Source organism: Gracilinanus agilis, chromosome 2 (assembly GCF_016433145.1).
Source record: "Gracilinanus agilis isolate LMUSP501 chromosome 2, AgileGrace, whole genome shotgun sequence".
NCBI classification, from domain to species: domain Eukaryota; kingdom Metazoa; phylum Chordata; class Mammalia; order Didelphimorphia; family Didelphidae; genus Gracilinanus; species Gracilinanus agilis.
In genome coordinates this window covers 40,050,047-40,062,919 of record NC_058131.1, presented here as the reverse complement: position 1 = coordinate 40,062,919, position 12,873 = coordinate 40,050,047, and the positions used below count along the sequence as shown (strand labels likewise).

Sequence of the window (12,873 nt, the reverse complement as noted above, 5' to 3'; positions counted from 1 at the left end):
TGAAGGAAAGATGATGAGTTCTGCATTGGATACGTTGAATTTGAGATGCTATGAGACATCCAATTTTAAATGTCCAATATGTGTAGTCAATGATGTGGGACTAGAGCTCATGAGAATGGGCTGGATTTACATCTGGGAGCAATCTATATATGAATTATTGAATCCATGGAAAATGATGAGAGCCAAATAAAAAGAAGATAAAATTGTCCAAGACAGAGCCTTGGTGTAAAGCCAAGTTATTGTAATGGAAAAGGAGACTGAGAAAGAGCAGTGAAAAAGATAGAAAAAAACAACAGAATACGAAATCAGAAAAATCAAGTGTCAAATGCCATGGAGACTGAGAAATGTGAGGACTGAAAAAAAAGGTTATTAGATTTGACAATTAAGAAGAAATCATTAGTATCCTTAAAGAATACAGTTGCAGTTGAGTGATGAAATCACAAGTCAGATTACAGAGGGTTTAGAAGTGAGTGAAAAGAGAAAGTGAAATTACTAAGTGTAGATGGCTTTTTAAGGACTTTGACTAATAAAATGAGGATAGATATAGTTAGTGGGAATGGAAGGATTTATTGAGTTTTTTTTTAAAGGTCAGGAACAAGTAGATAGGAAACTGTTTAAGATTATAAAGTAAGTGGGAACCACATTGGGGTTAATCAGCTGGAAAAGATGGGAGGGAATAAGATGAAGTATACCTGTAGAGATGTTGTTGATGTTGGAGATGTTGGAGAGGAGAAGGACCACCCCTTCATGAGAGAGGATGTGGTTTAGGGTGGAATCCTGGTTCTCTCCAGGAAAAAGAAAAGAAGTCTTAATTTTTGTGTTGCCTTCCTGTAGGATTTTATCCAGCTGTCTGAACAGAAGAATAATATTTCTTCTGAAAATGTGATTTTTTTTTTTGCAGAGCACAGGAAATAGTATAGGTTTCCCCACTGACCTGACCTTTGAGTCTCCTTCCCTTTCTACCCTCACTCCTATAGAGAAGACTCCCTTTTAGCTAGAAGGCTCTAGGAGATTTGAATTTCAGCACTATCTGCCCACTTGTGAAAGCTTTACTTAGGAAATCTTCAGTTCATGTAGGTGGGTGAAATGGACAGCATGAAAGAAATATGAAAGAAAGGCATGGGATGACATGCTCCCCAACCTTAACTGGCACAGGACCCGTTGGTTGGATTACAACATACATATTCCATTACACAGTCAATTGTTAGATTCTTAACTAGGTGGGTGAGAGGAGTGACTGCCATCTGGGATTTGCCCAGGACTAGGGCATCACATTTGGGAGCTGTTGACTCAAAAACAAGTTACCATTCCAGAGCCCAACAGAATTCTATAATCAGAAAACTTCAGACAGGGGACCAGTTTCAGAAACTAAGGAGTATAAACTCATACCTTCTTGAGAATCTTCCCTTCAACTTGGCCAAAAAGTGATCATTCAACATCTGCTCAAAGATATCCAGTGAAGGGGAATTCATGACAATCTAAGGAAGCCTATTCTATTTTGGGATGGTTTTAATTTTTAGGCAGTTGTTCCTTACATTAGATCTCAATATCCTTGCTATGACTTCCATTCATTTTTCCAACTGTGTTTTCAGGGTCAGGCAAAACAAGTCTAGTCCATCTTCCACATGCCTGGAGACAGAACTGTTTAATTTTTGTCTTTGTGTCTCTAGCATTCAGCACAGTGCATGCACAGCATAACCAGGGGCACTGAATCAATGCTTAATTGATCATGCCCCTCTAAAGTCTCTCCTTTCCATCATCCATTAGTATTGTTCCATCCTCAGACGCAGTGGCCCTCTTCCTTCTTTCATCTCCCCCCTTTCCTAAGTATATCTTTAAACAATCCTTTTCCTCTTCCTTAGCTTTCCTTGTTAATTCAACATTCTGACTTAGTGTTCCCTCCAGGACCATGTCACATTTTTGTTTTTACACTCTGTTACCTGCCTTCCTTTTCATCTCTTTACATATTTTTTTGGTTGGGAGGAGAATTTTTAAAATAAGGTTTAAAAATGTTATATTTATATAAAATATAAATATATTTTAAATATATAAGTATATATAAATATATAAGTATAAAATGTTTTTAAGATATACTTTTATAATAGAAGTCAATTTCCAAGTTCCCTATATCTCTGTTTAAATAAATCCCTCCCTTTTTTTCATCATCAGAGTTGTTTGCGTTGATGCCTTCAAAGTTTATTTCCTTAGAGTTTCTCATCACCTTTGCTTGCTTGTTAGGTGTTTCCCCCTCAGAAGCTGGACTCAGCCATTGAGACTAAACAAGTGTCCATTTTGGGTCCTGAAATAATCTCAGAATCTCAGAGTTGGAAGACTTATCAAAGGTTCTCCAGTCCATCTCTTCCTGATTGAGAATTTCCTGTGCAACATTGCCAANGGGGGTTGAGAGAGGGGGAGTTGTCCAGGATGATTCTTACATTGTAAGTCTGAGGGACTGGGAGGGAGGGTGGTGTTGCTTTCTATAGTAATAGAAAAAATAGGAAGGGGGAGGGTTTAGCAGAAAGGATAGTAAGTTCAGTTTTGGACATGTTGAATTTAAGATGTCCATTGGACATCTATTTGAAGGTGTCTGAAAAACAGCTGGAGATATAAGATTGGAAGTCAGCAGATAGATTGGGGCAGGAAAGGTAGATTTGAGAATCATAAACTTAGGGTAAGTAAATCCATTAAATTACCCTCTGCTCTTGCCTCCCTATCTTGTGGTGAGAGATGATGAGGGCTTAAACTAGGTTGGCAATTGCATAAATGGAGGGAAAGGGGCATATATTATGGAGAGAGAAATATTACAATCTGCCAACTGATTGGAATAGAAAATAACACTAATGCTTCATATCTGAGTGATTGGAAAAATAGTGCTACTCCTGACAAAAACAGGGCAATTTGGAAGAGTGATGAGTTTTGAAGGAAAGATGATGAGTTCTGCATTGGATACGTTGAATTTGAGATGCTATGAGACATCCAATTTTAAATGTCCAATATGTGTAGTCAATGATGTGGGACTAGAGCTCATGAGAATGGGCTGGATTTACATCTGGGAGCAATCTATATATGAATTATTGAATCCATGGAAAATGATGAGAGCCAAATAAAAAGAAGATAAAATTGTCCAAGACAGAGCCTTGGTGTAAAGCCAAGTTATTGTAATGGAAAAGGAGACTGAGAAAGAGCAGTGAAAAAGATAGAAAAAAACAACAGAATACGAAATCAGAAAAATCAAGTGTCAAATGCCATGGAGACTGAGAAATGTGAGGACTGAAAAAAAAGGTTATTAGATTTGACAATTAAGAAGAAATCATTAGTATCCTTAAAGAATACAGTTGCAGTTGAGTGATGAAATCACAAGTCAGATTACAGAGGGTTTAGAAGTGAGTGAAAAGAGAAAGTGAAACTACTAAGTGTAGATGGCTTTTTAAGGACTTTGACTAATAAAATGAGGATAGATATAGTTAGTGGGAATGGAAGGATTTATTGAGTTTTTTTTTAAAGGTCAGGAACAAGTAGATAGGAAACTGTTTAAGATTATAAAGTAAGTGGGAACCACATTGGGGTTAATCAGCTGGAAAAGATGGGAGGGAATAAGATGAAGTATACCTGTAGAGATGTTGTTGATGTTGGAGATGTTGGAGAGGAGAAGGACCACCCCTTCATGAGAGAGGATGTGGTTTAGGGTGGAATCCTGGTTCTCTCCAGGAAAAAGAAAAGAAGTCTTAATTTTTGTGTTGCCTTCCTGTAGGATTTTATCCAGCTGTCTGAACAGAAGAATAATATTTCTTCTGAAAATGTGATTTTTTTTTTTGCAGAGCACAGGAAATAGTATAGGTTTCCCCACTGACCTGACCTTTGAGTCTCCTTCCCTTTCTACCCTCACTCCTATAGAGAAGACTCCCTTTTAGCTAGAAGGCTCTAGGAGATTTGAATTTCAGCACTATCTGCCCACTTGTGAAAGCTTTACTTAGGAAATCTTCAGTTCATGTAGGTGGGTGAAATGGACAGCATGAAAGAAATATGAAAGAAAGGCATGGGATGACATGCTCCCCAACCTTAACTGGCACAGGACCCGTTGGTTGGATTACAACATACATATTCCATTACACAGTCAATTGTTAGATTCTTAACTAGGTGGGTGAGAGGAGTGACTGCCATCTGGGATTTGCCCAGGACTAGGGCATCACATTTGGGAGCTGTTGACTCAAAAACAAGTTACCATTCCAGAGCCCAACAGAATTCTATAATCAGAAAACTTCAGACAGGGGACCAGTTTCAGAAACTAAGGAGTATAAACTCATACCTTCTTGAGAATCTTCCCTTCAACTTGGCCAAAAAGTGATCATTCAACATCTGCTCAAAGATATCCAGTGAAGGGGAATTCATGACAATCTAAGGAAGCCTATTCTATTTTGGGATGGTTTTAATTTTTAGGCAGTTGTTCCTTACATTAGATCTCAATATCCTTGCTATGACTTCCATTCATTTTTCCAACTGTGTTTTCAGGGTCAGGCAAAACAAGTCTAGTCCATCTTCCACATGCCTGGAGAGAGAACTGTTTAATTTTTGTCTTTGTGTCTCTAGCATTCAGCACAGTGCATGCACAGCATAACCAGGGGCACTGAATCAATGCTTAATTGATCATGCCCCTCTAAAGTCTCTCCTTTCCATCATCCATTAGTATTGTTCCATCCTCAGACGCAGTGGCCCTCTTCCTTCTTTCATCTCCCCCCTTTCCTAAGTATATCTTTAAACAATCCTTTTCCTCTTCCTTAGCTTTCCTTGTTAATTCAACATTCTGACTTAGTGTTCCCTCCAGGACCATGTCACATTTTTGTTTTTACACTCTGTTACCTGCCTTCCTTTTCATCTCTTTACATATTTTTTTGGTTGGGAGGAGAGTTTTTAAAATAAGGTTTAAAAATGTTATATTTATATAAAATATAAATATATTTTAAATATATAAGTATATATAAATATATAAGTATAAAATGTTTTTAAGATATACTTTTATAATAGAAGTCGATTTCCAAGTTCCCTATATCTCTGTTTAAATAAATCCCTCCCTTTTTTTCATCATCAGAGTTGTTTGCGTTGATGCCTTCAAAGTTTATTTCCTTAGAGTTTCTCATCACCTTTGCTTGCTTGTTAGGTGTTTCCCCCTCAGAAGCTGGACTCAGCCATTGAGACTAAACAAGTGTCCATTTTGGGTCCTGAAATAATCTCAGAATCTCAGAGTTGGAAGACTTATCAAAGGTTCTCCAGTCCATCTCTTCCTGATTGAGAATTTCCTGTGCAACATTGCCAACAAATGGTCATTGAGCTTCTGCTTGAAGAACCCCAGTGAGAGATAACCCACTGCTTTCTGGGATACCTCTTCCACTTTTGGACCACTCTAATTGTTAGGAAGATTATCCTCATACCAAGCTTTGATCTGTCTCTACAACTTTGTCCCTCTTCTTCCCTCTAGGGCCAAGTGGCGAAAGCACCATCCTTCTACAGGAGGCTACTAGGTTGTGCAGTAATTAGTGTGCTAGATTTGGAGGTAGGAAGACCCAAGTCTGGGGACCAGAGAAGTAAGAGACAGGGTTTCCACCTTTCAGGGATCTTCCATTCTGACTTGGATGACAAAGAACCAAATGTTTGCTTTAATTGGGGGCTGGTAATCAAGTACTCAACTGCATCAGAATGTAAACTCTTGGCAATTAGAGATGGTTCCACCCCTGGTATTTGTATCCTTGGTTCCTAGCACAGTGCCCAGAGTATAGTAAATATTTAACAAATACTTGTGCATTGATTGCTTATTTTAAAAAAAGATGAATTAGAAGGATGAACTCTGTAATAAGGAGACCTATCCAACAATGGAATGATCTTCAAAAGAGGCAGAGGCTTAATAAATGTTGACTGATTGATGAGATATTTGTCTCCTTATTGCCCAAACACTCAAATAGGGAGAATGGAGGGTGAGTGAAGCGCCTTCTAATTCTGAGATTCTCTGATTTTTATGCGTCTTTGTCTATATGAGTCTGAGATCCTGAGTCTAAGTAGCATGAGTAGCCAGGAGGGAAATTGGCTCAAGGCTTATCTGGGTTCTATGTTTGCTAAATCTATCTCCTTTTCGTAAAAATCTTGGGGAAGAGAATTCAATCTAATTCAACCAACAGTTATTGAGTACAAATGAAAACAGTTCCTGTCTTCCCCGTGTTAACATTCTAAAGGTGTCAATAGAAACATGCAAAAGAAATGCAAGGTGATTTCTGGGTGGTGGAGTCCTGCCAACTGGGGGTAGAGGAATCGGGAAAACTCTTGTAGTAGGAGGTGAACCTTGAAGTCAAGTCATGGCAACAAACATTTCTTAACCTACTATGTGCCAGGCACTGTGCTTAGCATTGGAGGTACAAAGAAAGGCAAAATTCTAAAACTACATGAAGAAAAATCCCTGTCCCTGATCTCGAGAAGCTTACAATCTAAAGGAAGAGTCATGTAAACAACTACATACATACAAGAAACCTAGGAAAACTGGGCATGGTCGCAGAGGGAAGGCATTACGATTGAGGAGGACTAGGAAAGGTTTCGTCCAAAAACCAGGGAAGCCTAGCCTTTTCCTTATTTAGGCAAAGACCCACTTTCCCTATGATAAGTAATGAGGGAAGAGTTGAGGTCTCTAAGTCCACCTCTTCATTGGCTATTTATCCATTAGAGATGTCTTGGGATGAATAAAAAGCTCCCGGTTGTATTTATAGAAAGGAACTTCTTGGTCTTTGATCATTGAGAGAATCACTGATCTACTAATTTTTTGGTTAAATGCTAGCCCAATCAATGAATTTATATCTTTAACCCTCCCCCCAACCCCCAACCCATCCAAAGAAGAAAAAACCAGGGAAGCCAGATAGCAGAGGGCAAGAGTCCCAGGCATGAGGAACGAGGCATGAAGGGTGTTAGAGGGAGCCAACCAGGCATGAGGAATGTGGCATGAAGGGTGTTAGAGGGAGCAAGGGGCTTGGCATTTAGGAAGTCTTCATAGATATGAGTCCAGGCAGGATGCACCTTTGGGAGCTCCAGCCACAGAGTCATCGACTCCTTTCTGTACAGGGGGAGCCTCTGTGTCACCTTTCACGTGATTCTGTTTCTTGTTACAGTCTCCATGGTCCTGGCCTTTGCTTGAGGCTCTGAGGTCCCTTGGGCCATGTCTAAGCAAAACCGAGATGTGGAGTTAGATCGCCTGGTCCAAGACAAGCCGCTTAGCCACAGGACCCCCAATGCTGCTTCCCAAAACATAGCCGAGCATCTCCCTAATGTGCCGAGCTACCGATACCCCACCACCCGCATCCCTGTCCTCATCACCAGGAGGACGGGGGTGTCGAAGCCCAGCTTCGTGAAGGAGGCAAAGAGCTCAGTCCGCCGCTTAGGTAGTATGACCCTTCCTCTGCATGGCAGGCTTCCAGGATGTGGTAGTGCATGCCAGCTTTGATTCTGCATGTTCTCTGCTGTGTCTTACGTAGCAGTACTGGCTCAGGTTCATGAACTGGTCTGTCTTGCCTGGAAGTGGGCATGTTCTCTGCATCTGTCTTGCTGACTTGCTGCTTCTTGGGAAGATCTGCAAGGTTGTGCCAGCCTGAAAAGGGCACAAAAGCTGGTGGGTTTTGTTTCTGTTATTTACAAAAGGAAAAGGAATAGGATTAAAAGTTGATGACCCTTTCCGCTTCACCTGGTCCTGAGGTTCTTCACCTTTTTTTTTTTTTTGTTGTTGGACCCTTTTAGATAATGGTGGATTTTATAGATTCCCTCCTCTGAATAATGTTTTAAGTGAATAAAATAAAATAAACAAGATTACAAAGGAAACCAATTGTATGGAAATATATCTAGCAAAATGTTAAAGAAAAAAAGCAAGTTGGGGGGCATCTAGGTGGTCCAGTGAATAGAGAGCCAGGCTTGGAGATCAGAGGTCCCAGGTTCAAATCTGACTCAAATACTTCCTAGCTGTGTGATCCTGGACAAATCACTTAATCCCCATTGCCTAGCTCTTACCACTCTTCTGCCTTGGAAACAATACATAGTATTGATTCTAAGAAGGAAGGTAATGGATTGAAAAAGAAAAGAATAGAAAAAACCAAGTTCTTGGGCTCCAAGTTAAGAACCCCTGACCTAGACCTTTGATTTTGTTCTTAGGTTCACTGGAATGTCCAAACTAGGAAGCATTATGGAAGTGAGGGAAATCTTATTGTCCTCCTATCCCTACCCCCATCCTCTGCCCATAGCTTCTGAGAGAGTTTCATGGGATTGTAACAGCAATAAATTCAATTTATCTACTGCTTTAAAGTTTGCAAAATTCCTTTAAATTCATTGTCTGATTTAAATCATAGATCTAGAGTTTTAAGGAACCTTAGAAGTCTTCTAGTGCCATTTTCTCATTTTACAGATGAGGGAACTGAGGTCCAGATGGATAAGGGATTTGTCCAAGGTCACATAGAGAACAATCACTGGGTCATGAATTTAAAGATGAAAAGAAGACTCAGAGAGCATTAAGTCTAACTTCTTCATTTTACATATGAGGAAGCCCGACAGGTTAGATGACTTGTCAGTGGTCACTTGCTAGTAAATACCAAAAGTGGAATCTAAGCCCGATTTCAGTCTAGTACTCTATCATTTATGCCATGAACCCAGGGTCTCTGGCTCCGTATTCAAGTCTTTCCTCTGGGGGGAAGGGGGATGTCTATGAATTGGATGATGGGAACATAGACTTATCAAGGATATAACAGAAGTTAAAAGGGATTTTCTAACTGTAAATCAGATAGTTGTCTGGAGCCAAGGAACTTGAGTAAGCATCTTAGCATGAGACCTTCTATCCAATACCAACCTCACTAGTTTCTATTTATGACTAGAGCTGGCAGAAGCACAGGCAGTTAACTTTGGCTTGTGATTCAATTTGTACCACAATTTCAACAAATATTAATTGCCAACTATTATTTGTCTAGCTTCAGTTTATAAAAATAGATAAATCTCAGACCTTGGCTTCAAGTACCTTAAAATCTAGAAGGGGGAGAGGGCAAAGACACACACACACACACACACACACATTCTCCTAACACTCTGCCCAAATATCTCCTTTGTACTTATCTTGTCCTCTCTCCTATCACCATGGATGTTTATATAAATAAAATATAGTTATATAAATAAAAATATACATTTACATTTGTATAAATAAAAAATATAGGGAGGACAAGATAAGTACAAAGGAGATATCTAGAAAGAATGTTAGGAGAAATTGAAAACAGAAAGATCCTTCACCTGGGATATCAAGGAAGGCTTCATGGTAAAGTATAGCCTGATTTGAGCCTTGCAGTAAGGAATATCAAAAGACAGAGTAATGGTGGATTCTATTCAAAGACCCCCTCTAAAAAGTCTTATCCACGATTGCCTCAAATATTACTATTAAAGACATAATAACTAACATCTCCTAGTGGGAATGGTTTAGCTGGGTCATCTAAATGGTGATAGGACTCTTGGATATCATGAAAGAATTTCCTGCATGGGAATGAGAGGTACTGAAAATAGGGAAAGGGACCAGAAATGAGAAGTCTTCTAGACTTTAGAATTTGGCCAAGGCTCAGCACAGCTACCACCTTTGGTCTAGCGGCCAGAAATATTGGGCGAGGGAATGTTCATTGAGATGGAGCTCCATTCTAGAGAATCGGGCAGGGATTCATCCTTGGGTACACCAGGGAGAACTGCTTTCCCATTGAGAGCACCTAGAACTTTGAAACATTTTGACCTCATGGAAATCTGAAGATGAAAGTCAAGGGAGAAAACCTAAAAACTGGATTCCTGGAGGCATGCTGGGGCATGACTTGTTTAGTGGTGTAGCTGACAATCTGGACCAAAGCAATAAGTGCCTCTTAATGAGTAGGGAAAGCTCTGAGCTCAGGCATTTCCAAAGGGCTCTCCAGATGCCAAGGTCTAGACCCAGAGTTTACTGAGTAAGAAATCCAGTGTTTAGAGAGCAGGGAGGTGACTCCGCTAGAGGGTAAAACAAAAACAAAGTTTCCACATTTTTCTCCAGGAGTGATTCCTCTCCCCAACCAATAATTAGTGAGGCCCAGTGGGGAGAGGGGCTGGTTAAGTGGGTCCACGGGGATTTCTTTCTCTCTCACTGTTAATTTTTTTCTTTCTCCTCCTTCTCTCCAAGTGCCTGCCACAAGAGAACATCCAGCTGTGAAAGTTGAAGATGCTGATGCTGAGAGCGTGCCCCTCCAGGTGGAAGAAAAGCCCCCCAGTCCAGTGTTGTTGCCACCCTCCCCAGCCAAATCAGAAACCCTCACAGTTCCTGGCCAGGCTTCAGCAACCACCAGGTAATGGGTGACAGATAGCCAGTCTTTTTCCATTTCCTTCCCATTACTTTGCTTCTTAACATCCTTTGAAGGGCAGGAAATATTATTCCTATTTGATTGATGGGAAAAATGAGGCAGGAAGAGGATCAATGATTTGTCCAGAATTTCACAGTTGAAGACTAGAACTTGGGTTTGGTGCTACTTGAATGAACATAAAGGACAATCTCAGACATGAGTCAGCATGGTGGAGTGGGAAAAGAGCCTTGAATATGGAATGAAAAGATTTGGATTCTTGGCTACTTGCTACCTATGTGACCCTGGGCAAGTCACTTAATGTCTTTCTCATCTATAAACTATAAACTAGCCTTGAACAAAGTTTCTTTCCAGTTTGGGGTCTGTAAACTGAGGGTTCATGAGAATTGGTATCTCCTCATTCCCTGAGATATTTGGGAACTTGTAGTTACCTGATAGCCAGCCCACCCTTTTCCAGAGGGAAATGCAATGTGACCTGTCCAAGGGTGTGTTCCTCACCTCAGTCCTGTAGGAAATCATACAGGACCTTGCCAATTTAAACCTCACCTCTAGGATCTCCATGCTGTAGCTTGGGGCTTGCTTGACATGATGAACAGAGAGAGTTAAGGGGGGAAAGAGAGAGAGACTGAGACAGAGACAGAGACAGAGAGAAGCAGACATTCTATTCAGAGGAAGAGACAGACTCAGAGAGAGAGAGAGAGAGAGAGAGAGAGAGAGAGACAGAGACAGAGACAGAGACAGAGACAGAGACAGAGATGGAGAGAAGATGGAAAAAGGAGAGAGGGAGATGGAGGGAGAGAGAAGAGAGACTGAGACAGAGACAGAGAGAAGCAGACATACTCAGAGGAAGAGACAGGCTCAGAGAGAGAGACAGAGAGGGAGACAGAGAGACAGAGATGGAGAGAAGATGGAAAAAGGAGAGAGGAAGAGAGAAACAGGGAGAGGGAGACAGAGACAGAGAGACAGAGACAGAGAGACAGAGACAGAGACAGAAAGTTAGAGACAGAGAAAGACAGAGAGACAGGGAGAGAGAGACAGGGAAAGAGAGAGACAGAGTCGTTGATGGTCATAGATAAAAACAAATGGACATTGTTGAGTTTTAGGAATGCTGCTGGCCGCTTCTAGAACTACTCCTGTATTTCCTTTCTCTCCTGTCATGGGCCAGCCTTCCCACAGCACGGCTCTTTCAGCCTCAGACCATCTCGAGCTTTGTTTCAGATGAAAGGAGATGGGAGACTTCCTTTCTTCTCAGGACGGAGACCACCCATCCTGAAAAAGCAGAGCGGCGCCTCCCCCATCCTGCTGGGAGTGAAAAATATGCCCTGAGATAGTGCTAGGAAGCCCCTCCCCCTGAATGGGCAGCAGCAGCCTGGGGGGCAGCCCCTGAGGAAGGCTCGGGCGGGCGCAGCTGGCTTCCCTTTTCCCTCACTCTCCTGAACAAAGGTTTTCCAGTGAATGCAGTCCCAGCCAAAGGAGCAGTTGGACTCTGCCTGCCAAGGAGCAGGCTAGAGGATGGGCCCCCAAGCAGAGATTATGGACTCGGGGTGCTCCCTGAGAACAAACAATAAGGCCGGCCACCCTGAGCCAGCAGCAGGGGAAGGAGAGGGCAGCCCCGAAGAGATGGTGTCTCCACATCCCGGGTCAGGACTGTGAGAGGAACGCTGAGTGTCTGGTCCCTCACAGAGCGTATGAGGAAAATTCCAAATAAATGCCAGCCATTCCCGTCACCACAAAAGCTCCGGCCTTCAGATGCACAACCCTCAAACCGGGACCTGCCTGGCTCCTGAAGAAAGAAAGCAGCTAAAGAGATGCTGAGAGCCAGCAAAGAGCCCTGGATAGGGAAACCGAGGCCTTGGGCCCGGGCCTGGCATTGCCAGTTACTACCTGGGTGACCTCTGAGTCTCGCTTATCCTCTCTGAGGCTGTTTCCTAGTTTATAAATAAGGTGATTGAACTCTGCGTCCTCTAAGGTTCCTTCCAGCTCTCCATCCTATGAACTTAATTCCGAGACAAGTTTTTCCAAGAGCAGCTGGAGACAAAGCTTTGCAGATTGGGCATTGGGCTACACTGATCAGGGGTGGGACAAAAACGGGGAGAAGTTGACAGAGGCTGAAAAGCCACAGAAATTCCCAAACAATGACTGGAATAAGGTGGAAGTGAGAGCCATTCTCTTTCATCTAATGCCCATTCTGTTCACTTCTAAGCAGGGGGGGCTTCTCAAGACCAGGAACCATCATTTGCCTTTTTTTTTTTTTTTTTTTTTGTATTCCTGTTCACTTAGCACAGTGCTTGGCACATAGTAGGTGCTTATTAAATGCAAATTGACAGACTTTTTGGGACTGGGAGAAAAGACAGACCTCATTGGGCCACAGTTGCCATTTAGTGGTTGAATGGTGGATCCTCCCTCCCATCTCCCTCCCTCCCTCCCTCCCTCCCTTCCTTCCTTCCTTCCTTCCTTCCTTCCTTCCTTCCTTCCTTCCTTCCTTCCTTCCTTCCTTCCTTCCTTCCAA

At 41.9% G+C, this 12,873-nt stretch overlaps 2 protein-coding genes across 2 annotated transcripts in view; both read left to right on the top strand.

The window, feature by feature from the left end:
- The window catches only part of LOC123233205 (cyclic nucleotide-gated cation channel beta-1-like), a 77,237-nt gene extending 70,069 nt beyond the window's left edge, over window positions 1-7,168 (top strand). The window contains exons 20-21 of the mRNA XM_044659355.1: window positions 5,474-5,579; window positions 7,143-7,168. Coding sequence (XP_044515290.1) covers window positions 5,474-5,579; window positions 7,143-7,168 — 132 coding nt within the window. The remainder of the gene's footprint in view (window positions 1-5,473; window positions 5,580-7,142) is intronic.
- Window positions 7,169-7,189: 21 nt separating this feature from the next.
- The window catches only part of CNGB1 (cyclic nucleotide gated channel subunit beta 1), a 51,999-nt gene continuing 46,315 nt past the window's right edge, over window positions 7,190-12,873 (top strand). The window contains exons 1-2 of the mRNA XM_044659354.1: window positions 7,190-7,412; window positions 10,190-10,352. Coding sequence (XP_044515289.1) covers window positions 7,190-7,412; window positions 10,190-10,352 — 386 coding nt within the window. The remainder of the gene's footprint in view (window positions 7,413-10,189; window positions 10,353-12,873) is intronic.